The sequence below is a fragment of the Bos javanicus genome, chromosome 7, assembly GCF_032452875.1.
Source record: "Bos javanicus breed banteng chromosome 7, ARS-OSU_banteng_1.0, whole genome shotgun sequence".
NCBI lineage: Eukaryota > Metazoa > Chordata > Mammalia > Artiodactyla > Bovidae > Bos > Bos javanicus.
In genome coordinates this window covers 39,330,326-39,357,154 of record NC_083874.1, presented here as the reverse complement: position 1 = coordinate 39,357,154, position 26,829 = coordinate 39,330,326, and the positions used below count along the sequence as shown (strand labels likewise).

General features: G+C 44.3%; 1 protein-coding gene across 1 annotated transcript in view; it reads left to right on the top strand.

The window, feature by feature from the left end:
* The first annotated feature begins 17,082 nt into the window (after positions 1-17,082).
* Positions 17,083-26,829, top strand: part of COL23A1 (collagen type XXIII alpha 1 chain) — a 405,893-nt gene continuing 396,146 nt past the window's right edge. Inside the window, exon 1 of the mRNA XM_061423137.1 lies at positions 17,083-19,423. Coding sequence (XP_061279121.1) covers positions 19,115-19,423 — 309 coding nt within the window. The 5' untranslated portion in view covers positions 17,083-19,114. The remainder of the gene's footprint in view (positions 19,424-26,829) is intronic.

The window sequence follows — 26,829 nt, the reverse complement described above, 5'->3', positions numbered from 1 at the left end:
CCAGTGGACCACATTTTGTCAGGCCCTGACTAGCAGGGACATGCCCTTCAGCTGCTCCACATAGCTGGATGATATGTCTGGCACCCTGGTTGTCCCACTGCTGGTCCTTGTTGAGTGTGTAAACCTTCACCAGCTGTTGGATGTTGATCACCATGCTGCTCAGGGGCTGAGGCAGAGGCCCTGCTGGAGTCACGGGGAAGGGGTTCCAGGGAAGTCAAGCTGATGTTGGAGGACGACCAGGAGTGGACGGCTCCCTGCCGTCACTACTGCCACTGGCCACCCTGGGGCCAATATGCTGTCCAGGACAGAGGGCGCCCTGGCCTCTCCACTGCCCATACTCTGCATGTAAGTTAAATAGAGTGACAATATACAGCTTTGACATACTCTTTTCCTAATTTTGGAACAATCCGTTGTTCCATGTCCGGTTCTGACTTGCTTGTTGGCATGCATATAAGCTTCCCAGATGATAGGTTAAGTGGTCTGGTATTCCCATGCCTATAAGAAGTTTCCTCAGCTTTTTGTGATCCACACAGTGCAAGGCTTTAGCATGGTCAATGAAGCAGATGTATATGTTTTTCTGAAATTCCCTTGCCTTTTCTATGATACAGGTGTTGGCAGTTTGACCTGTGGTTCCTCTGCCTTTTCTAAACCCAGTTTGTACATCTGGAAGTTCTCGGTTCACATACTGCTGAAGTCTACCCTGAAGGATTTTGAGCATTACTTTGGCAGCATGTGAAGTGAACACAACTGTATGATAGTTTGAACATTCTTTGGCATTGCCCTTCTTTGGGATTGGAATGAAAACAGCTTTTCAAGTCCTGTCGTCATTGCTGAGTTTCCCGATCTGCTGGCATATTGATTGCAGCACTTTAACAGCATCATCTTTTAGGATTTTAAATAGCTTAGCTGGAATTCCATCACCTCCACTATCTTTGTTCTAGTGATGATTCTTATGGCCCACTTGTTTTCTCACTCCAGCATGTCTGGCTCTAGGTGAGTGATCACACCATCATGGTTATCTGGGTCATTAAGACCTTTTTTGTATGGTTCTGTACGGCAAACCATTCAATATCACAGTAATCCAAGTCTAAGCCCCAACCAGTAACACTGAAGAAGCTGAAGTTGAACGGTTCTATGAAGACCTACAAGACCTTTTAGAACTAACACCCAAAAAAGATGTCCTTTTCATTATAGGGGACTGGAATGCAAAAGGAAGAAGTCAAGAAACACCTGGAGTGACAGGCAAATTTGGCCTTGGAAAACAGAATGAAGCAGGGCAAAGACTAATAGAGTTTTGCCAAGAATATGCACTGGTCATAGCAAACACCCTCTTCCAACAACACAGGAGAAGACACTACACATGGACATCACCAGATGGTCAACACCGAAATCAGATTGATTATATTCTTTGCAGTCAAAGATGGAGATGCTCTATACAGTTAACAAAAACAAGACCAGGAGCTGACTGTGGCTCAGATCATGAACTCCTTATTGCCAAATTCAGACTGAAATTGGAGAAAGTAGGGAAAACCACTAGAGCATTCAGGTATGACCTAAATCAAATCCCTTATGATTATACAGTGGTAGTGAGAAATAGATTTAAGGGACTAGGTCTGATAGATAGAGTGCCTGGTGAACTATGGACTGAGGTTCGTGACATTGTACAGGAGACAGGGATCAAGACCATCCCCATGGAAAAGAAATGCAAAAAAGCAAAATGGCTGTCTGGGGAGGCCTTACAAAGAGCTGTGAAAAGAAGAGAAGCGAAAAGCAAAGGAGAAAAGGAAAAATATAAGCATCTGAATGCAGAGTTCCAAAAAATAGCAGGAAGAGATAAGAAAGCCTTCTTCAGTGATCAATGCAAAGAAACAGGAAAACAACAGAATGGGAAAGATTAGAGATCTCTTCAAGAAAATCAGAGATACCAAGGGAACATTTCATGCAAAGATTGGCTCGATAAAGGACAGATATGGACCTAACAGAAGCAGAAGATATTAAGAAGAGATGGCAAGAATACACAGAAGAACTGTACAAAAAAGATCTTCATGACCCAGATAATCACGATGGTGTGATCACTCACCTAGAGCCAGACATCCTGGAATGTGAAGTCAAGTGGGCCTTAGAAAGCATCACTACGAACAAAGCTAGTGGAGGTGATGGAATTCCAGTGGAGCTCTTTCAAATCCTGAAAGATGATGCTGTGAAAGTGCTGCACTCAATATGCCAGCAAATTTGGAGAACTCAGCAGTGGCCACAGGACTGGAGAAGGTCAGTTTTCATTCCGATGCCAAAGAATGCTCAAACTACCACACAATTGCACTCCTCTCACATGCTAGTAAAGTAATGCTCAAAATTCTCCAAGCCAGGCTTCAGCAATATGTGAACCGTGAACTTCCTGATGTTCAAGCTGGTTTTAGAAAAGGCAGAGGAACCAGAGACCAAATTGTCAACATCTGCTGGATCATGGAAAAAGCAAGAGAGTTCCAGAAAAACATCTATTTCTGCTTTATTGACTATGCCAAAGCCTTTGACTGTGTGGATCACAATAAACTGTGGAAAATTCTGAAAGAGATGGGAATACCAGACCACCTGACCTGCTTCTTGAGAAATTTGTATGCAGGTCAGGAATCAACAGTTAGAACTGGGCATGAAACAACAGACTGGTTCCAGATAGGAAAAGGAGTACGTCAAGGCTGTATATTGTCACCCTGCTTATTTAACTTATATGCAGAGTACATCATGAGAAAGGCTGGACTGGAAGAAGCACAAGCTGGAATCAAGATTGCCGGGAGAAATACCAATAATCTCAGATACGCAGATGACACCACCCTTGTGGCAGAAAGTGAAGAGGAACTCAAAAGCCTCTTGATGAAAGTGAAAGTGGAGAGTGAAAAAGTTGGCTTAAAGCTCAACATTCAGAAAACGAAGATCATGGCATCCAGTCCCATCACTTCATGGGAAATAGATGGGGAAACAGTGTCAGACTTTATTTTTCTGGGCTCCAAAGTCACTGCAGATGGTGACTGCAGCCATGAAATTAAAAGACGCTTACTCCTTGGAAGGAAAGTTATGACCAACCTAGATGGCATACTCAAAAGAAGAGACATTACTTTGCCAACAAAGGTTCGTCTAGTTAAGGCTATGGTTTTTCCATTGGTCATGTATACACGTGAGAGTTGGACTGTGAAGAAGGCTGAGAGCCGAAGAATTGATGCTTTTGAACTGTGGTGTTGGAGAAGACTCTTGAGAGTCCCTTGGATTGCAAGGAGATCCAACCAGTCCATTCTGAAGGAGATCGGCCCTGGGATTTCTTTGGAAGGAATGATGCTAAAGCTGAAACTCCAGTACTTTGACCACCTCATGCGAAGACTTGACTCATTGGAAAAGACCCTGATGCTGGGAGGGATTGGGGGCAGGACGAGAAGGGGATGACAGAGGATGAGATGTCTGGATGGCATCACTGACTCGATGGACATGAGTCTGAGTGAACTCCGGGAGTTGGTGAGGGACAGGGAGGCCTGGCGTGCTGTGATTCATGGGGTCACAAAGAGTCGGACACGAGTGAGCGACAGAACTGAACTGTATAATCTTGCCACCCATTGTTAATCTCTTCTTCTGTTAGGTCCTTGCCATTTCTCTCTTTTGTTGTGCCCATCTTTGTATGAGATGCTCTCTTGGTATTTCTAATTTTTTTTTTTTTTTTTGAAGCAGTCTCTCGGTTTTCCTGTTCTATGTCTTTGCATTGTTTACTTAGGAAGGCTTTCTTATCTCTCCCTGCCATTCTTTGGAACTCTGCATTCAGCTGGGTATATCTTTTCCTTTCTCCTTTGCTTTTTGCTTCTCTTTTTTTCTCAGCTATGTGTAAGGCCTCCTCGGACATCTATTTTTCATTTTTCATTTTTCTTTGGGATAGTTCTGGTCACCACCTCCTGTACATTGTTACCAATCTCTGTCCATAGTTCTTCAGGCACTCTATCAGATCTAATCCCTTGAATATTTTTGCCACTTCCACTGTATCATCATAAGGAATTTTACTTAGGACCTGAATGGCCTAGTGGTTTTCCCTGCTGCTGCTGCTAAGTCACTTCAGTCGTGTCTGACTCTGTGCAATCCCATAGACAGCAGCCCACCAGGCTCCTCTGTCCCTGGGATTCTCCAGGCAAGAACACTGGAGTGGGTTGCCATTTCCTTCTCCAATGCATAAAAGTGAAAAGTGAAGTCACTCTGTCGTGTCGGACTCTTAGCGACCCCATGGACTGCAGCCTACCAGGCTCCTCTGTCCATGGGATTTTCCAGGCAAGAGTACTGGAGTGGGGTGCCACTGCCTTCTCCAAGTGGTTTTCCCTACTTTCTTCAATTTAAGTCTGAATTTTGCAATAGGAGCTCATGACCTGAGTCACACTTATCTCCAGGTCTTGTTTTTGCTGACTGTGCAGAGCTTCTCCATCTTCAACTGCAAAGAATATAATCAATCTGATTTTGGTGTTGACCATCTGTTACTGTCCATGTATAGAGTCATCTCTTGTGTTGTTAGAAGAGCGTGTTTGCTGTGATTACTGTGTTCTTTTAGCAAAACTGTTAGCCTTCACCCTGCTTCTTAAGTATTCCAAGGCCAAACTTACCTGTTACCCCAGGTATCTCTTAACTTCCTACTTTTGCATTCCAATCCCCTATGATGTAAAGGACATCTTTTTTTGGTGTTAATTCTAGAAGGCCTTGTAGGTTTCATAGAATCATTCAACTTCAGCTTCTTTGGCATTAGTGGCTGGGGTATATAGACTTGGATTACTGTGATGTTGAATGATGTGCATTGGAAATGAATTGAGATCATTCTGTCATTTTTGAGACTGCACCCAAGTACTGCATTTTGGACTCTTGTTGACTATGGCAGCTACTCCATTTCCGTGGCAAGGGATTCTTTGCCACAGTAGTAAATATAATCATCTAAATTAAATTCACCCATTCCCATTCATTTTAGTTCACTGATTCCTAAAGTGTCGATATTCAGTCTTGCCATTTCCTGTTTGACTACGTCCAATTTACCTTGATTCATGGACCTAACATAACACTTCAGGTCTTACGCAATATCGTTTTTTACTGCATCAGACTTTCACCACCAGACATCCACAACTGGGCACCGTTTCCGCATTGGCTCATTCTCTTCATTCTTTCTAGAGTTATTTCTCTGCTCTTCTTTCCCTGTAGTATATTGGACACCTACCTACCTTTAGGGCTCATCTTCCATTGTCAAATCTTTTTGCCTTTTCATACCGTTCATGGGGTCCTCGAGGTAAGAATACTAAAGTGGTTTGCCATTCCCTTCTCCAGTGGACCACATTTTGTCAGAACTCTTCACCATGTCCTGTCCATCTTGGGTAGCCCTGCAAGGAATAGCTCATAGTTTCACTGAATTACCTGGTGCTGTTTACCACGTGATCATGTGTCTCTTGTAACAGTCTTTATTTTAAGGTCTATTTTAACTGATAGGGGTATTGCTACTCTTATCTTTCTTTTGATTTCTATTTGCATGGAATCTTTTTCTTGCCCCTCACTTTTAGTTTGTGTGTATCCCTAGATGTGAAGTGGATCTCTTCTAGACAGCATATATATGGTTCTTGTTTCACATCCATTCAGCCAGTCTGTGTCTTTTGGTTGGAGCATTAATCCGTTTTCATTTAAGGTAATTATTGATATGTATTAGAGCTTCCTAGATGTCACTGGCAGTAAAGAATCCGCCTGCCAATGCTGGAGATGGAAAAGATGCAGGTTTGATCTCAGGGTTGGGATGATCCCCTGCAGGAGGGCATGGCAACCCACTCCATTATTCTTGCCTGGAGAATCCCATGGTCAGAGGAAACTGATAGGCTACAGTCCATAGGGTCGCAAAGATCCGGCCACGAATGAAGAGACTTAGCATGCATACATGCATACTGATATCTATTATCCTGTTATCATTTACTTATTGTTTTAGGTTTGTTTTTGTAGGTCTTTTCCTTACCTTGTATTTCCTGCCTAGAGAAGTTCCTTTAACATTTGTTGTAAAGCTGGTTTGGTGGTACTAAATTCTGTTCACTTTTGCTTGTCTGTAAAGCTTTTAATTTCTCAGTCGAATCTGAATGATATCCTTGCTGGGTAGAGTAATCTTGGTAGTAGGTTTTTTTGTTTCATCACTTTAAATATATCCTGCCTCTCCCTTCTGGCCTGCAGAGTTTCTTTTGAAAAATCAGCTGATAACCTTATGAGGAGTCCCTTGTAAGTTATTTATTGCTTTCCCCTTGCTGCTTTTAATATTTTTTCTTTGTGTTTAATTTTTGTTAGTTTGATTACTACGTGTCTTGGCGTGTTTCTCCTTGGGTTTATCCTATGTGAGACTCTCTGGACTTCCTGGACTTGGATGGGTATTTCTGTTCCCATGGTAGGGAAGTTTTCATCTTTGATCTCCTCAAATATTTTCTAATATACTTTTTCTTTTCTTCTCCTGGGATCCCTATTATTTGAATGTTGGTGTGCTTACTGTTGTCCCAGAGGTCTCTAAGAGTGTTTTCATTTCTTTTCATTTTTGTCCCTTTATTCTGCTCTGCTTATTTCCACCATTCTTATCCCTTCTTCTGCCTCAGTTATTCTGCTAGTGTATTTTGCTAGTGTATTTCTGCCTCAGTTATTTTGCTAGTGTATGCCTCTAGTGTATTTTTTTATTTCAGTTATTGTGTTCATTGCTGATCGTTTGTTCTCTAGTTTTTTAAGGTCTTTGCTAAAAATTTGTTGTATCTTCTTGATCAGGGCCTCCATTTTCTTTATCTCTGCCTCCATTCTATTTCTGATATTTGGGATCATCTTTACTATCATTACTCTGAATACTTTTTCAGGTAGACCGTCTATTTCCCCTTATTTGTTTGGGGTTGTTAGGTTTTACCCTGTTCCTTCATCTGCTGCATATTTTTCTACTCATTTTGTTTGGGGTCTCGTTTCTGCAGGCTGCAGGGTTATAGTTCTTCTCGTTGTGTCTGCCCCCCGTGGGTGTGCTTGTACCATTGCCTTCTGTAGACTTCCTGGTGGTGGGACTGTGCCTCTGTTGTGGTGGGTGGAACTGAATCTTATCCCTCTGATGATCAGTGCTGCATCCAGTAGTATGTTTTTGCTGTCTGTGAACCTAGTATGGCTTTAGGCAGCTTGTCTGCTAATGGGTGGGTTTGTGTTACTGTTTTGCTAGTTGTTTGGCATGAATCATCCAGCACTGGCGCTTGTTGGCCATTTGGTGGAGCCAGGTCTTAGTGTAGTGATGGAAGCTTCTGGGAGAGCACTCACAAATATTCCAAGAGGTCTGGAGTTCTCTGGTGGTTCAAAACCCTGGACTCAGGTCTCCCAACTCAGTGGCTCTGGCCCAACCCCTAGCTGGAGCATCAAGACCCCACAAGCAATGTGGCACAGAAGGAGAGGGAAAAAAAAAAAAACAAAACCAACCAACAGACAAGAAACAGACAAAACTCTGACAAATGGTGAAAGCAAAACTAAACATACAAAAACACATAAAGAAAGGCACTTTCACACTCACACAAAAAAAAGAAAAAGGCAACAAAAAAGAGCAATCAAATCAACAAACAAACCCATAAATGAAAACAAAACTAAAAACTGGTAAAAACACAAAACCAAGAGCAAATCAAATGCAGAAAGCAAACTAGAAAAAGGCAAAGCATAGGCTGTGGGGATGCTGGTTGGCACTCATCTCTTTGCAGAATTCTGTCTGCTTTGCCTTCTGCACACCTGTTGCTACAGTCTCCAAAGCTCTCCACTGTCCCTGCCAATGAGGGGGCTTCCTAGTGGGGAAAATTTTCCTCCTTCACAGCTCCTTCCCAAAAGCACAAATCTTGTCCCAATTCCTTCCTATCTTGTTATGTGGACATGAGCTTGCCTTTTTGGAAGTCTGAGGTCTTCAGCCAGAGTTCAGTAGGTGTTCTGTAGGACTTGTTCCACTTGCAGATGTATTTCTGATGTATTTGTGGGGAGGAAGGTGACCACGTCTTACTCCTCTGCCATTTTGAAGAGACCCCTAAGTTACTTTAAAGTAATTGTACTTCCTTACTTGGAATTATTTGGGGGTAATATCTATGTTATAGAGTGATTAAAAACATCTAGATTACCTGGCTTTTAGTAGTCTCACTAGTAAATAGCAATTATGTACTTTGTTTTCTATAAATGCTTTAACCCAGGTTACTTCATTAAAAAAAAAAAAAATCCCCAATAATGTTGGTTGTTCCTCTTTATGGCACCAGGTTAGACAAAGCTATCAAGAATTCTGCTTCTGACTCCTTAGTATAGTAGTTTGTACTGTGACATTCCATTGACATTGAAGGGGGAATAGAATTTTCAAAGAAAAAAATTTTCAACCAATCAAGAATGTCTACTATTCAGATACATTTTCTTACATTCACTCCTTACCTGGATTCAGTTTGTTTTTAAATGTAGTTCTGGAGAGAAGTTATATATAATTAAAGACTTTAATGTTGAAGGTGAAAGAGGAGAGTGAAAAAGTTGGCTTAAAGCTCAACATTCAGAAAACGAAGATCATGGCATCTGGTCCCATCACTTCGTGAGAAATAGATGGGGAAACTGTGGAAACGGTGTCAGACTTTATTATTTGGGGCTCCAAAATCACTGCAGATGGTGATTGCAGCCGTGAAATTAAAAGACGCTTACTCCTTGGAAGGAAAGTTATGACCAACCTAGATAGCATATTCAAAAGCATATTTGCCAACCAAGGTCTGTTTAGTAAAGGCTATGGTTTTTCCAGTGGTCATGTATGGATGTGAGAGTTGGACTGTGAAGAAGGCTGAGTGCTGAAGAATTGATGCTTTTGAACTGTGGTGTTGGAGAAGACTCTTGAGAGTCCCTTGGACTGCAAGTAGATCCAACCAGTCCATTCTGAAGGAGATCAGCCCTGGGATTTCTTTGAAGGGAATGATGCTAAAGCTGAAACTCCAGTACTTTGGCTACCTGATGCGAAGAGTTGACTCATTGGAAAAGACTGTTGCTGGGAGGGATTGGGGGCAGGACGAGAAGGGGATGACAGAGGATGAGATGGCTGGATGGCATCACTGACTCGATGGACATGAGTCTGAGTGAACTCCGGGAGTTGGTGATGGACAGGGAGGCCTGGCGTGCTGCGATTCATGGGGTCGCAAAGAGTCAGACACGACTGAGGGACTGAACTGAAGTTAGTCAATAATCTCTAGATCCATTCACGTTGCTGTGGCACTATTTCAGTCCCTTTTCATGGCTGAGTAATATTCCATTGTGTATATATGCGTGTTTGTGTGTATCTTTATCCACTCATCTATTGATGTACACTCAGGTTGCTTCCATGTTTTGGCTATTGTAGATAGTGCAGCTGTGAACACTGGGGTGCCTGTATCTTTTTAAATTAGATTTAGAATTTTCATTGTTCCTGCATATGTGCCCAGGAGTGGGATTGCTGGATCAAATGGTAGTTCTATTTTTACTTTTTTGAGAAACTTTGATATGTTTTTCATAGTGGCTGCACCAAATTACATTCCTACCAACAGTGTAGGAGGGTTCCCTTTTCTCCACACCCTCTCCAGCATTTATATTTTGTAAACTTTTTGATGGTGGCCATTCTAAATGGGGGAGCTGATAAATCAGTAGTTTTGATTTGTGTTTCTCTACTAATTAGCAGTAATGAGCATTTTTTGTATGTGTGTTGAACATCTGCATATCTTCTTTGGAAAAATGTCTGTTTAGGTCTTCTGCCCAGTTTTTTACTATATATATATATAGAGAGAGAGAGAGAGAGCGCGCGCGCGCACGAGAGTGCTGTAGGAGCTATTTGTACATTTTGGAAATTAAGCTTTTGTTAATCACATTGTTTGTAAACATTTTCTCCCAGACTGTATGTTATTCTTTCATTTTTTAATAGTTTCCTTTGCTGTGAAAATGCTTATAAGCTTGATTAGGTCCCATTTGTTTATTTTTGCTTTTATTTCTTTTGCCTTAGGAGGCTGACTAATGCTATTATTCATGTAAAAGAATATTTTGCCTATGTTCTCTTCTAGGAGTTTTATGGTGGCATGCCTTATATTTAAGTCTTTAAGCTATTTGGAGTTTATTATTGTGTATGATGTGAGGGAGTGTTCTAACTTCATTAATTTACATGCGGCTGACTGTCCAGCTTTTGAACACTACTTACTAAAGAGACTGTCTTTTCTCCCTTCTACATTCTTTTCTCCTTTGTGAAAGGTTAATTGATCATAAGTGGGTTTGTTTCTGGATTCTCTATTCTTTTCCATTGATCCATATGTCTGTTCTTGTGCCACGACCACACTATTTTGATTACTGTAATTTTGTATTATTGTCTGAATTCTGGGAGGGTTTGTTTTTTTTTATTCAGGATTGCTTTGGCAACTCTGTGTCTTTTGTGGTTCCATCTAAATTTTAGGATCATTTGTTTTACTTCTGTGAAAAATGTCATGGGTAATCTGAAAGGGATTGCATTAAGTCTGTAGATTGGTTTGTATAGTATGGCCATTTTAATGATATTAATCCTTCCAATTCAAGAACATGAGATATATTTCCATGTCTCTGAATCATCTTAAACTTCTTTTATCATTTACATAGTTCTCAGCGAATAAGTCTTTCACCTCTTTGGTCAGATTTATTCCTAGGTTTTTTTTTTTTATGTGATTATAAAACATTATTTTTACTTACTTTTCTGATATGTCATTGCTAGTATAAAGATATGCAACAGATTTCTATATGTTAATCATATATCCCGTTACATTACTGAATTAGTTCATCAGTTCTAATAACTTTTGTGTGGAGTATTTATGGTTTTCTATATAGAGAGAGAATTTATGGTTTTCTATAGAATTTAGTATTTCTAAATTCTATATAGAATTTATGGTTTTCTATTTTATATAGAAAACCATAAATACTCCACACAAAAATTATTAGAATTGATGACCTAATTCAGCTACCTGCATATAATGAAAATTTTACCTCTTTCTTTCCAATTTGGATGCCTTTTTTTAAAAAAATCCAGTGCTTTTAAAAACTGCTGGATTTACTATTAACTAAAGGCAACATAGGTAGGTACAGTTTTGAGAATAAATGCCAAGAACAAGCCTAAATGATTAGAGTATGTCATTAATAAAGAAGTTTTAATTTTAAAAGATGTTGCTATTTTTTGTTTTCAGTGTTTTTAGAAACATTCAAATTATTTTGTGTATCCTCTATAGTCATAGTTCAGTTCAGTTCACTTGCTCAGTCATATCTGACTCTTTGCAACCCCATGGACTGCAGCACACCAAGCCTCCCTGTCCATCACCAACACTCAGAGTTTACTCACACTCATGTCCATAGAGTTGTGATGCCATCCAACCATCTCATCCTCTGTCATCCCCTTCTCCTCCTGCCTTCAATCTTTCCCAGCATCAGGGTCTTTTCAAATGAGTCAGCTCTTTGCATCAGGCCAAAACATTGGAGTTTCAGCTTCAACATCAGTCCTTCCAGTGAACATTGTGGACTGATTTCCTTTAGGATGGACTGGTTGGATCTCCTTGCAGTCCAAAGGACTCTCAAGAGTCTTCTCCGACACCACAGTTCAAAAGCATCAGTTTTTCAGTGCTCAGCTTTCTTTATGGTCCAACTCTCACATCTATACATAACTGCTGGAAAAACCATAGCTGTGACTAGACGGACCTTTGTTGGCAAAGTAATAGTAATATAGTCATAGTAATCCAAGTCTATGCCCCAAACACTAATGCCAAAGAAGCTGAAGTTGACCAGTTCTATGAAGACCTACAACACCTTCTAGAACTAACACCAAAAAAACCCCCCAAAATGTCCTTTCATCATAGGGGATTTTCCAATTTGCTGACATAATGAGTGCAGCACTTTAACAGCAGCATCTTTTAGGATTTTAAATAGCTCAGTTGGAATTCCATCACCTCCATTAGCTTTGTTTGCAGTAATGCTTAAGGCCTACTTGACTTCATACTCCAGGATGTCTGGCTCTTAGGTGAGTGACCCCACCATCATGGTTATCTGGGTCATTAAAACCTTTTTTGTATAGTTCTGTGTATTCTTGCCAACTCTTCTTAGTCTCTTCTGCTTCTGTTAGGTCCCTACCATTTCTGTCCTTTATTGTGCTGCCCATCCTTTCATGAAATGTTCCTTTGATACCTCCAATTTTCTTGAAGAGGTCTCTAGGTTTTCCCATTCTATTGCTTTCCTCTATTTCTTTGCATTGTTCATTGAAAAGGTCATTTTATCTCTCCTTGCTATTCTCTGGAACTCTGCATTCAGGTGGGTACATCTTTCCCTTTCTCCCTTGCCTTTTCTTCTTTTCTCAGCTATTTAAAAAGCCTACTCAGACAACCACTTTGCCTTCTTGCATCTATTTTTCTTTGAGATGGTTTTGGTCACTGCCTTCTGGAGTGTTACAAACCTCCATCCCTAATTCTTTCAGGCACTCTGTCTACCAGATCTAATCCCTTGAATCTATTAGTCACCTCTACTGTATAATCATATGGGATTTGATTTAGGTCATACCTGAATGGCCTAGTATTTTTTCCTACTTTCTTCAAATTAAGCCTGAATTTTGCACAGGATCTCATGATCTCAGTTACAGTCAGCTCCAGGTCTTGTTTTTGCTCACTGTATAGAGCTTCTCCATCTTTGGTCACAAAGAGTATAATCAATCTGATTTCGGTATTGATCATCTGGTGCAGTCTGTGTAGAATCGTCTCTTGTGTTGTGGAGGAGAATGTTTCCTGTGATCAGTGTGTTCTCTTGACAAAACTCTATTAGCTTTTCCCTGCTTCATTTTGTGCTCCAAGGCCAAACTTGCCTGTTATTCCAGGTTATTTCATTATTATTCTCTTGACTTCCTACTTTTGCATTCCTGTTCCTATCCTGGGCATTATACTGTTTTTGCCACACATTTTACTTAGCCATGTGTTAAAACCCCACAATACATTGCTATTTTGCCTTAGTTCAGTTCAGTGGAGCAGTCGTGTCCGACTCTTTGCGACCCCATGAACCGCAGCACGCCAGGCCTCCCTGTCCATCACCAACTCCCGGAGTTCACTCACACTCATGTCCATCGAGTCAGTGATGCCATCCAGCCATCTCATCCTCTGTCGTCCCCTTCTCCTCCTGCCCCCAATCCCTCCCAGCATCAGAGTCTTTTCCAATGAGTCAACTCTTCGCATGAGGTGGCCAAAGTACTGCTTTAGCATCATTCCTTCCAAATAATCCCATTTTGCCTTAAGCCTTCTATTATCTTCTAAAGAGACAATAGATGTTCTTTTTTTTTTTTTCATTTTTCAATCTTTTTCCTCTGTTTCATTTTGGATAGTTTCTATTGTTATAGTTTCAAGTTCATTAATCTTCTGCAGTGTCTGCTCTGCCTTTAATCCCATTCAGTTTATTTTTCATGTCAAGTGTTGTCATTTTAATCTCTCAATTACATCTTTTAACAAAAATCTTTTGTGTCTCCTAAATGTGTTCCATCTCTCCTCTTATTTCCTTGAACATATGGAATCCTGATATAACTTTTAATATCCTTGCTACCGTCTTTTCTGAGTTTGCATTGCTTTTTATCATATCATGGGTCATATTTTCTTGCTTATTTGTGTGCCTGGTGATTGTGGCTTTTTGTTTTACCTTCTTGGATACTGGGTATTTTTATATTTACTTGAGCTTTATTATGCAACATGATTAAATTACTTGAATCATTTTGATCCTTTCAGGTTTATGGTTTAAGCTCTGTTAGACAGGACCAGAGCAGCGTTTAGTCTAAGGCTAGTTTATCCCCACTATTGATGCAAAATCTTTAGTGTACTTTACCCATTGCCCTCTGAATTGTCAGCTTTTCCATGCTGGTTGGTGGGAAGAAGAGCTGTTCCTGGCCAGTGTGAGCTGTAGGCTTTGCTTCCTCTCTAATTAGAGTCTCATCCTTCTTAGCGGTTCTGTCCTGGCCCAGGTAGTTTCTTCACAAATGTCATGATCTCAGATGGAGAGTTCTCTCTCTGTCTGCAGCTCTGCTCTCCAGTCCTTTACCCTGCAAATTCTAACTGCCTCAGCCTCTTTGGACTTGTAGGTCCTTCACCTTAGGGTGGCTGTGCCTAACTCCCCCTCCCTGCACTGTCACCTGGAAACATCTCTCCAGAGAGTAAACTGGGACAGTCCTTGGGCTCACTTCATTTCCCCCCCCATCTCCCAAGGATCACTGTCCTTCATTGTGATTACTGTCCAGTATCTTGAAAACTGCCATTTCATACAGTTTCTCTAGTTTTCCAGTTTCAGATAGAGCAAATTTAGTCCTGGTTGGTATATCCATTTTACAAACTAGAAAATTGAGGGTCTGAAACAGTAAGTGGCTATGAGCTATTAGTGGAGCCAGAACTGGAATGTAGGCATTATAAGGCATTATACACCAAGACGCTGGTGCTTTTCCCATAATGTCGTGCTGCCTTTTCTAGGTAACAATTTCCTTATGTAATTGAAGTTTACCCCTTTAAGCCTTAAAGCTTAAGCTAAGCCATTTTTGTTGGAAAATTTAAAAAAATGATTAAGTACTCGGAGAAGGCAATGGCACCCCACTCCAGTACTCTTGCCTGGAAAATCCCATGGATGGAGGAGCCTGGTAGGCTGCAGTCCATGGGGTCACTGAGTCAGACAGGACTGAAAGATTTCACTTTCACTTTTCACTTTCATGCATTGGAGAAGGAAATGGCAACCCACTCCAGTGTTCTTGCCTGGAGAATCCCAGGGACGGGGGAGCCTGGTGGGCTGCCATCTATGGGGTCGCACAGAGTCGGACACGACTGCAGTGACTTAGCAGCAGCAGCCTTCTTAAACATCTTCCCAGGTGGTGCTAGTGGTAAAGAACCCACCTGCCAATGCAGAAGACCCAAGAAGTTCTAGTTCGATTCCTGGGTTGGGAATATCCCCTGGAAAAGGGCACAGCAACCCACTCCAGTATTTATGCCCGGAGAATCCCATGGACAGAGGAGCCTTCTTAAACAGAGCGTTTTGAACATATTTGAATCTCTACATTATTGATATTATTTACAATTTTCTGTTGTGGTTATCAACCCTATCTGACCTAAGTAATCCCTTTTTAATAAAATAGTTAGTTTAATAGTTAATCCCTTTTGTCCTGAAGCATCTGGACCCTTGACAATCACCAGGCTGGGACTGCTGCACTTACTGCAATTGTGATGGGCAAAGAAGTGCTAGCAGGTCCCTGCCATAGTCCTCACGTCCCCCACTGTACTAAAGTGGCCCTCCTCTCCCTGCTGATGAGGGTCAGTTACTCCTGTGTTCAGGTCCCTGGACACAGAGTTCAAAGTGCCCTGGGGGGCAGCCATAGCTTATAGTTGAATGGACTCTTGCTGTGGGCTCTGGCAAGTGTAACGCCCTGGAGAAGTGGAAGTAGGATCTTCAACCCTGTAGGGCCCAGCTTGGTGAGGACAGCAAGGGTAACCCCACGACCACCACTGGTCATGGGGAGTAACAGTGAATGGGGCTACTCTTGCTTCTACCCTTTGGTTCCTAGACCCACATTTTATTGGGAAAGAAGCATCATTAGAGGTCCCTCATTTAATGCATATTCCACATTCTGAAAAATGGCAGTGCAGTCTTTTAGTGTATTGACTCTGAATACTATGAGTTGGTGCTTCAGTTGTGCCGTCAAAAGGTAGTTCCAGTGTTCTGTGAGGCTGGCTGCTTCTGGCTGGTGCAGGATGTAATATATAATATAACCAGTGGGTTCTGTGGTCATGGGCTCACTCCTACACTTACTTTGCTGTAAAGTGGGTTTCCTGGTTGGATGCTATGTTTATATAGGATACCTGTGGATTGCAGAGTCTATATAGATAGTAGTGCGGGCTGAGTCTCTGCAAACAGGGAATACAAGCCCTTACCTAGAACAGCTGTCCATTCCTGTGAGGAACAAATTGCTGGCCCTTCTGGGATGAAGGGAATCCAAAGTAGTTGATTTGCCACCAAGTAGCCAGTTGGTCCAGAGAAGGCAATGGCACCCCACTCCAGTGCTCTTGCCTGGAAAATCCCATGGACAGAGGAGCCTGGAAGGCTGCAGTCCATGGGGTCGCTAAGAGTCAGACACGACTGAGTGACTTGACTTTCACTTTTCACTTTCATGCATTGGAGAAGGAAATGGCAACCCACTCCAGTGTTCTTGCCTGGAGAATCCCAGGGACGGGGGAGCCTGGTGGGCTGCCATCTATGGGGTCGGACAAGACTGAAGTGACTTAGCAGCAGCAGCAGCAGCCAGTTGGTCTCTCTGAGGATTAGTGCCTATCGCTGACAGGTTAGCCATTTCAGAGGCAAGAGTAGCTAGACTGACCTTGGTAATCTATATGCATGTTAGAGAATGCAGTGGATTCCCATCCCCTAGATCTTCCCTCCACCACTCTGACTCAGCTCTTTGCCCTTAGGAGGCTGACCTCTTTGTTACCGCATCATCTGGGCTCCCCTGCCCAATAGGTTTGATCACTGGGAGGCCCAGCAGATCAGAGAGTAAGAGGAGAGATTATCTCCCAGCTTCTTATCTTCCAAGCCTTGGTTTTGCAGACCTGTCAAATGACACAGCTCCTTTTGAGCCAACCTTTGTTTAGCTCTGAGCATTCACAGGATTCCAACAACAGTTCCCTCTTCTCATTTCAGTGAGAAATAGTCATTGCCTCCCACTGTTTATACTCCAGAATGCTTCTTCCACATCCCCTGTCGGCTTCACAGTCTCTACAATCAAACTATCTTCAATCTGAATACTATCTCTTCCTTCCAGGGCCCTAACTGACATAAGATAGAGTATTTTCTTCCTTGCCTTTTAAAATGATGTGTAGACAGTAAACGTATTTTCACCTTTCCTTAATTCACTTGGCAAATATTTGCCAGATCCTGCACTGTTCTTTGAGAAAACAGTGGCGAACAAGACAAAGGGGTAACTTTGTCTTGTTAATAAAGAGGTAACTTCAAACAGTGATAAATGATTCCCCTGAGTAATCCTTCTGAAGACTGTCAGTGAAGCTTCCTTAGATTGGACAATCTGGGTAGGTCTTTCAGAGACAGTAAGGTTTAAGGACCTGAGGACCTTAACCTAAAGGAGGAGCTTGCTCAAAGATCCGAGAGCAGGGTATTCCAGATAGTGAGGCAGTAGGCAAGGACAAAGGCCAAAGGAATCAATGAGCTTGGCTTTTTTGATATACAGAAGCTTCTGGAATATAGTGAACAATACATGCAGCTGATGGGCAATTTGCCTACGTGTTTGTAGCAAGAACGAAGTGTCAACTTATAATATGGTGTTGACCTCTTTTCAAAGAAGACAATCCAGTTTGCTAAGCAAATACTTTTCAGGCTATTTATTGGTCATACACTAGGTTTTAATAAGTCCTTCTCTGTCTAACCACTCAACTGTAACCCCAAGTCACCTAAGGTCACAGCTATGAAGTTGCAGGGGTGAGATGCCAACCATTTCCGTTTTACTCCAGTCTCAGAGGTACGTTTCTCCTCCAAGTTAAGGGAGTAAGGAGGAACATGTCAGCTGAAGGTCCTCAGCAGTTTTAAGAGCCTTGTAATGTGTCCAAAGAAGCTTATAAATCTGAAGATACCCAGAGAGGGAGCAGGAAGATATAACAGGTCTTTTTTTTTTTTCCCTCAAAAACCACTGCGGATTTGCCCACATTACAAAGATCCAAGTTAGTCTGTTGTTTTTATTTGAGTATTACCAGAGTTAGTGGGAGACTATGTAGGACCAATTTTAGGATAGAACATGCCAAGTAGGAATTTGAGCCAGCAGAGAATGCGCCTGACTTCAGTCTTGCCCCCCTTTCTTAAAAAAGACTGTTCCAGCCTCTTGATTATCACTCAGGTTTTCCTACTTTAACCACGTGTTAAAGAATATACAGAATCACAGTATAGCTTAAATGTGGTACATACTAGATGATTATTTTTGGCCATATTGTGTTTCCATTGGGCTTCACTGATGGCTCAGATGGTAAAGAATCTGCCAGCAACGCTGGAGACCCAGGTTCAATCCCTGGGTTGGGAAGAACCCCTGGAGAAGGACATGGCAACCCACCCCAGTATTCTTGCCTGGAGAATTCCATGGACAGAGGAACCTGGCGGGCTACCAGTCCGTGGGACCGCAGAGTCGGACAGGACTGAGTGACTTAACACTTTCTTGTGCTTCCATTACAGAATGAAGCTATCAGCTCATCAAAAGTTGGAGGGAGTTCTTTCCCCCTATCTTTTGCACTTGTTAAAAGTCTCAATTTTCTCAAAGGAAAGCCTTTACCTAGGTCAGTAATTGTAAAACTTATTACAATTGTCTGGCACATAATAAATGGTGAGAGTATTAAAGATTCTCACTCCTCTGCCAGGCGCAATCCCGATTAACGGCGTCTGTGTGAATACACAAGAGGTCCCTTTCCGCCACCAAACGGCGCTAGGGCACCATCCAGAAAAACGATTCACTAAGTTGGCCCTAGGGTTTGAAGTTTTGAACCCTTAAAAAAAGTGTCAGAAAGGTTAATTCACAAGTTTAGGGGAATCTTCCCAAGAAATGAGTGATGCCGCAGCCAGCGGTGGGCTGCGGAAGGCGCTCTCAGCCTCTGGGTGCACCTCAGACCTCTTGGGATTTTGAAGCTGGAACTCGGGCTGGGGAGTCGCAGGGGTGCGGGAGCGGCAGTGGGTGCAGCCCGACGCCGACAGCAGGTAAGGGCAGAGGTGAGTGCTGAACGCTCTGGGCTCGCCGGGCGCGCTCGGGGGCTGCTCGGAGGAGCCGGCTTCCTTCCCGCCCCCGCCCCCTCGCCGCGCCGGGCCGCCGGGGCCGCTCCTCCCCTGGGTGGGTCCCGGCTCCTTTTCTGGCAGGGTCTATTTGCATAGAGGAAACAGCCCAAAGTGGCCGCTGTGGAGGAGCTGGCAGCGGGGAAGGGGGTGTGCGCCGCAGTCCAGCAGCTGCCCAGAGGCCGAGCCCCGCGCCCGGCCGACCTCGTGCCTCGGGTTCTCCCGACCGCTCCCACAAGCTCAGCCCGCGTCCCGGGGCTCTGTGCACCGCCGGCTCCGAGAGCTCATGCTCGACGAGCGCGCCATGAGTCCAGGCCGGCGCGCCTACGAGGACAAGCGGAACGGAGACGCAGCTGGCGGCGGCGGCGGACCCGTGAGCCCCGCGACTGGAGCGCGGGCCTGGGCGGTGAGCGCGCTGTGCCTGCTGCTCTCCGCGAGCTCGGCGGTCGCCTGCCTGCTGCTGGCCGTCCAGGCGGCCGCGCTACACGGCCGGGTGGCGGCCCTCGAGGAAGAGCGGGAGCTGCTGTTGCGCGCGGGGACTCCCGACGCCTTGGCCGCCTGGGCCGAGCCGCGGCTGGAGCGCCTGCTGCGTGAGGTAAGGGGCAGCGTGCGGAGCGGGGAGTGCCCGTGCGCCGGGAGCCGTGGCGCTGGGGAGGGGTCGCCCGCCAGCGGTGAGCGCCCGAGTGCGTCCCGGCAGGCTGCACGGGGAGGGGTCGGAGGCGGTGGAGGCTGGGGTGCAGGCGGCCGAGCGATCGGTCCTACAGTTCCCGCCCCAGCCTCAGGGTCGGCTTGCGGGAAAAACAAGCTTGGACTGTTTCGGGGACGAGCAGGGGGAGGAAGAGGAAAGACTGCGGACTTTGAAGTAACAGATCTAGGGGCGAGTTTCCACGGGTGTGCGCGCTTGGACCGGTGGCTTCCCGCCTGCGTTTAAGCGCCTGCCCTCTTACCTGTGCCGGGATAATGAAGGAGCTCTTTCGGGAGGGGTCTGATGACTCTTGTCACTGGTAGCAGCTGCTGTCCCCAATGCTGATATACTTGCAGAGTGTGGGGTCTCCAGCAGACCAGAGGTTTCCTGGTGGCGGGAAACGTCTGTCAGACCCGGGCCAGGGTCCTTGGAGGGACATGGTCAATTCAGCCTGCCCTGTCCACCCTCTGACCCGTCAGGAAAGTGTTTCGGAGCAGCTCCATCTTGGGGGTGCTATGCTGTGCCTAGGGCTCCTTGTGCTCCTTGCGCACTCAGTGCGATGGAGACTTTTGGGGATGCCAGCATCAGCTTGGGAGGATGAGGGGAAGAAAAAACAGGGCCAGAAAACCCAGATTCTAGTTTGTGTTGACTCCATCTGGGCGATGCCACCTGGGTATTGTGGACACAGCAGATCTTGAGTTTCCTTGCTAGAAGTGTCATATGAAATTCTGTGACACTTCTGTTAAGGTTGCTGTTATACATCTTCAAAGCAGAAGCCACATTTGGGACTTCAAACTTGTGCCCATCATGTTGATCAAAACCTCCACCTTCTGTGCAGCGGGGTACTTTCCAACAGAATGGTGGTGGTAGACTGGCCAGCATACCCCTGGCTGTGCTGTGCTGTGCTGTGCTGTGCTCCCTGGCCTGAGCCATCCTCTACTTCCTAGGAAAGGCGTTTAACCGGAGATCCCCAGCATACTCCCCAAAGTGTTAGTCACTCAGCCCTGTCCCACTCTTGGCAACCCCATGGACTGTAGCTTGCTAGGCTCCTCTGTCCTTGAGAGTTCCCAGTCAAGAATACTGGAGTGGGTTGCCATGTCCTTCTCCAGGGCATCTTTGCCACCCAGGGATCGAACCCTGGTCTCCCGCATTGCAGGCAGATTCTTTACCATCTGAGCCACCAGTTCAGTTCAGTCGCTCAGTCGTGTCCAACTCTTTGCGACCCCATGAATTGCAGCACACCAGGCCTCCCTGTCCATCACCAACTCCCAGAGTTCACTCAGACTCACTTCCATTGAGTCAGTGATGCCATCCAGTCATCTCATCTTCTGTCGTCCCCTTCTCCTCCTGCCCCCAGTCCCTCCCAGCATCAGAGTCTTTTCCAGTGAGTCAACTCTTCACATGAGGTGGCCAAAGTACTGGAGTTTCAGCTTCAGCATCATTCCTTCCAAAGAAATCCCAGGGCTGATCTCCTTCAGAATGGACTGGTTGGATCTCCTTGCAGTCCAAGGGACTCTCAGGGAAGTCTTCAAAGGACATCCTTAACTATAGTGTGAAAAGCACTATAGAGTTTCAAGGTAGGGGAGAGGAAGGGTAGGCTTGTTACTGTGGAGTCCCCTGAATTGTGCTGTCTGTGATCTTTAGTAATGAGCTGTGTATCCATTGTTGAGTTGATTTGAGTTCTTTAAAGAGAGCGGGAGAAGACTACAGCATGCCTTCTTGATCACCATACCTATTTCTTAGTCATTTTAAGCCAGTATTACATCTCTTCTAGCTTGGTTTTGGGCAAAATTGCTGCTTCATGAAATGATTTTCTACGTTCCTCCTGAAAGTGCCTGTAGACTTCAGAAATCTTTCTGGAGCACTGCTGGCAACACCTGGTGCTGGTTTCAGAGTTGCAGCCCATTATCTTTTGGCAAATCCTTAGAGACTAGGGTGTTGAACTGATTTATGGAAGGCTAGTACAATTTCTACCTGTTAGTGCAATAATCATGGCTGTTCTTTTGAATAGGGGGCCCCTCTTACTTAGAAAAAAATAAACTATTAAGTTTGATTGAGTACATCAGAAATCCCGGTAAAACTTTTTATGAGGAACTTGCAAATTGTGTCCATTCCAACAGGGAGGAGGGTCCTAGGAAAGCAGCCACCACTGAGAAGTGTGGATTAAGGCCTGAACTACGTAGATCATAGGAGAGATTGCAGTTGCTTCATCCTGCTTCCAAGGAGTTACTAGGCAGAGTATTCCACCTCTCTCTCCACCACTACCCTCTTTTCTCTTCTTCAGTAGTAAGGTGAAGGAAAATGTCAAATCCTGGGATTTTCACTTGAAATTTGCTGTTCCATTCTGCAGGCTATACCTTTAGCATAGGACACATCTCAGCTAATCAGACTTGATGTGGAGGAGTCTCTACTTGGAGCATCTGAGATGCCATACTACGAGTGCAGTCATGGCTGAGCTTCTGGCTGTTTGCGTGTCCCTGTGAAAAGGCATCTCTTTCCCAGGGCACCAGGCTGTTCCTTCTAGCCATTCTTCTCACAGATGTCGCTGGATGGGAAATGTATACAGCCTGGACAGTGACCCTGAGAGCCCCTGGATGAAATGAGGGGACTGTGAGAAGTGCAGTAGTGGGAGTTGGTAATTGGTTTTAAATAGATCTGAATATAACTTAAAAAAAAAACTATTCAATATCAAAGACAAATAAATGATGAACTGAAATATCTCTTAAAGAAAGCACATTTGTACTTGAACATGTTTTTCAGTTCTAATTGTTCTCAGGAAGCATCCTTTCAGCCTGTGCTGAAGTGGTTGTGTATGTGATGGTGCCTGCAGCTTGTCCTTTTACCAACAAGCTTGTTTTCAGAGAAGAGAAATCCTTGCCAACTATACACAACTTTCATGTCAGAAAAATAAAAATAAGCCTACAAAAGCCACTGTTAACATGGAACCCACTGTCTTTGTTCCCTTGGGAACGGAACCCTGAAATAACTTCTTTGGGACTGATTGATGTGCCTGATAACATAAATACAGAAGCTACAAAAAAGAATATTCATGATAACTCATGATTATTAAAGACCCTTCCCATGGTATGAAATAAATGGTTTTCAGAAAATAAACAAGACTTTGGAGCAAGAGTCCTTAACAATCTTCAGTATGACCCCAAAATATAAATGCAAAACAAGCATCTGATATGATGCTTTTTAAGTGCTTTAAATAGCTTGCCTCAGTAATCAAACCTGCCCCCATTAGTTATATCTAAGTTAAAGTATTACAAAAGCTTAAATTTTAGAGTAAAACAGCTATAACACAGTAAAAATTTTAATGCAAGGATTAAAGAAACATTTAGTATTAAAGGAAACTATTTCCAGCTTACAATGGATTTGTTGTTGGCTATTGGTCTTCCCTTATCCAGACCAATCAGTTTGAAGATAAGAAAAACCCAAAGATTCAGGGTAAAATTCAAGCCCTTTCCTTCACTACCATCAACTATATATATATATATATAACTTATATATATATATATATAAGTTAGCATAAAACCTAGAATCAAATGGAGCTTTTTTGGCCTCTGTGGCAGCTTATCACTTGTCAGGATTGCTCTGTGGTATACACTTAAAAATGCCAATTTTTAAATCCCATGGGTCAACTGGAAACCATGTATAAATCATAGCTACATTTGTTTCCTTGACATTTCCTGGTTTCCAAACCAAAAAAAAGCTTCTTTCCACTTACTTCCTGGCATGTTCACTTTATTTCTCCACTTTATTTTTTATTTTCTTTTTGCAACAGTTTAGGAGAGCTTTATAATACCAGCAGCATGTTTAGAACAAGCCAACTGTCAGGGTATCCCTTTCACAAAGTATTTTGAAATTGTTGAATTGGACTTCTGTGCATTGGTTTTAAAGATTTATAGCATCACTCCTGAAGTTGGGGATCTGTAAGCTGAATGAATTTATACCAGCAGGTAGAGAAGGGTAGATGATAAATGGGATTTAAGTCCCACAATTTACTAGTCTTGGCATCTAACCTCTTCAACTTCCTGAGCTCCAACTTCCTCTTTCCTAATATGATGGCCACAACTACCTATGCAGTGATGAGCGAATTAGGTAATGTAAAGTGTTGGTCAGTAAGCCTTTTGATGGCAAGTACCAGAATACCCTTGTGGCTCAGCTGGTAAAGAATCCACCTGCAGTGTGGGAGACCTGGGTTCGATCCCTGGGTCGGGAAGATCCCCTGGAGAAGGGAAAGACTACCCACTACAGTATTCTGGCCTGGAGAATTCCATGGACTGTATAGTCCATGGGGGTCGAAAAGAGTTGGACACGACTGAGCGACTTTCACTTCCACCAAAATACCCAAGTGTGATCCCTTAAACAATACAGTTGTTGAATTCGCTTACATAACCAGAGAAGCCTGAAAGGCGGGCTGCAGACCTTGGGTCAGTTCCATGATTTGGCCATGACTGGGTTCCAGGTTATTATCTGCCATTCTCATGGCCGTAAGATGGCTGCTGCAGCCCCAAGCATGTGTAGCCAAGGAATAGCCAAGGTAGAAGGGAAGAATAGCCAAGGTAGAAGGGAAGAGGGCGAGAAAAAGCCATCTTCTCGAGAGGCTTTCTCCTTTATTTGAGTCAGGGAAATTTCCTTATAGCCACCAGCCAGAATCGGGACCTGTCAAGGGTAATGGGGTTGCCACAGGAGACTTTGGCCGAGTTCGGTACATTCTCTGAGTCTGGGCATGTTGCCAGTGGAAGAAAATTGTAGCTTTGTGTGGAACGGAGCCTAGGAATGGCTATTAGGGAGCGACTAACAGTGGCAGGTGGGTGCCCTAGAATGTTGCCCCACTAGGAGGACAGAAGTGGGGGTAGGGGAGGGGAGAATCATCAAACTGGTGCCGCAGTTCTCCATATCCTCTTCACTGCTGCACACTTTGGGAACACTCTCCAGCTGCGAAATTTCTGTTTCCTTCAAGGTCCTGCTCTCCAGCTCTGCCTCTAGCCATAGTCAAAGACAAGGTTGATCATTTGGGATTCTCTCTGGCACAATCCTTTGTAGTTTGTGATCTTGAGCCCTTAAGCGCCTCCTGTTCTGATCCCAAAATGACTGGCTGGAGTGGCTGGGGATGGCACTCTAGGATCCTGCTTTCCAACTCTTCCCACATCACGGCACACACAAAAATGATGACACTTGCATGTTACCGTGCAGTGAGTGGAAGAGGTGCCTCGGGCCAGAGGGGGCCTGTCCTAGCTGCTCTGAGGACCGAGGAGATCAGTAAACTTGAATCCGTATGTGGCGCCTTGTACCCGTCAGGTGTGCCCAGACAGCTCTGCTTCCCCTCCTCACCCCAGCCCCAACTACAGGCCCCCTTGGTTTTTTTCAACATCCATATCTCACCATGACCTCCAAATCCCCTTCTAAAGTGTGTACAGTTACAATCATGGTCCCCAGAGCAGGATGTTTCTTTACCTTTGTTGAGCATCATCTCATTAGGTTCCACCTTTCTAGTTGTCTTTGGATCCTTATTCTATCAAATAGCACTGTGACAGGACCCCGACTCTCACTGGCTTAATTAAAAAGGGAATTCACTGGCTTGAGTAACTGAAATGTCCGGGGAAATGTCTGCTCAGGCACAGTTGCTGCTGCTGCTGCTGCTAGGTCGCTTCAGTCGTGTCCGACTCTGTGCGACCCCATAGATGGCAGCCCACCAGGCTCCCTCGTCCCTGGGATTCTCCAGGCAAGAACACTGGAGTGGGTTGCCATTTCCTTCTCCAATAAGGCACAGTTAGAGGTGCCTTGATTTTGTGTTTCTTTGTGTTGGCTCTGTATCTGTCAAAGATCCCCTTACTCTTCCCATGAAATGGCAGAGCAGCTGCCAGCAGCTCCAAGTCCATACCCTCCATGTTAGAGTTTCTCTTTCCCAATAGTTCCCCTGAATCATTCCAGTGGTCAATATGGTTTGCCTCAACCAGTCACTGAGATGAGCCAGGCAGCCTCTCCAGTCACGCGGTCTGGGGGTAGGGGGATGGATTGTGCACCTGTGCAGATCTGTGTGTACCCCACTGGAGCTGAAAGGACTGGGAGTGGAGGATGGCCCCTAAAGGGCAATTTGGAGTGTTGTTATTAGAAGAAGAGGAAGAAGACATGGGGCCAGTCAAATCAAGTAGATGATCATCCAAGGAATAACAGGAGAGGGGCTTGGGCGACAAGCTGGAGCCACATACTGGAGAAATTCTTCCTCAATTACTTGACATCCAGCTAAAAGACTTTTGATCAAATGGGATAGGCTGTAGGTTGGTAGATACTTGTTTTGTAGGTGTTTATGTATATTGATAAATTGGGGTTTATCTGTAGTTGTATCAAAATCTGTATTTCTCTGAATATAGTATGCTCACAAAATGTGAGCTTAACAAGTTATAGGATAACTTTAAATCTTAAAACTTCCCCACAACAGCATCATGAGTTTTGGAAGACAGAAGTTATTGTCCTTGTTTTACAAGGGAGAAATGTCACTGAGAGGAAGGCCATGACCTGTTCTGGGCACACAGGCCAGGCTTAGGCTCTCTCAGGGCAGCAGAAGTCTTTGGCAGGAGGAGTGATAAGGGAGGGTGTGTCTTCTCCACCCTTTGTATGAGTTTCCTGTCCAGCCGAGGGCAGTCAGGACCACCTGCTCCCAGGGCCCACCTTCCTCAGCCCACTTCCATCCGCTTCCCAGGGAGTGTTCTCCCCATAGGAGTGTACTTGTGAGGAAGGAGGCTGCTCTCTGGCCTGGCTGAGGAGTGTTGGGGTGCCTGAGTCTCGGTGACCTGGAGCAGTGAGGCCAGGAGGTTGCTCAGCTTTGCCTGGTGCTGTGGGTAAAGGTGGCCTTGAGGGGCCTGAGTCTGAAGAGGAGGTACTCTGGACAAGAACTCAGAAGTCCACTGTCTTTCATCTGTTCAAGCTGCTGTTACAAAACTGGATGGCTTAAACAATAGATACTTATTTCTCACAGTTGCGGAGGCTAGGAAGTCCAGAATCAAGGTATCAGCAGGTTTGATGTCTGGTGAGGACCTGCTTCCTGGTTCATAGATAGCTGTCTTCTCGCTCTGTCCTCATAGGGCAGACAGAAAGGTTGAGGGAGCTCTCTAGGGTCTCTTTTTGTTGTTGTTTTTCAGTCAATAAGTTGTGTCTGACTCTGTGACCCCATAGACTGTAGCCTGCCAGTTTCCTCTGTCCATGGGATTCTCCAGGCAAGAATACTGCAGTGGGTTGCCGTTTCCTATTCCAGGGGATCTTCCCGACTCAGGAATGGAAGCTGCGTCTTCTGTGTTGGCAGGCTGATT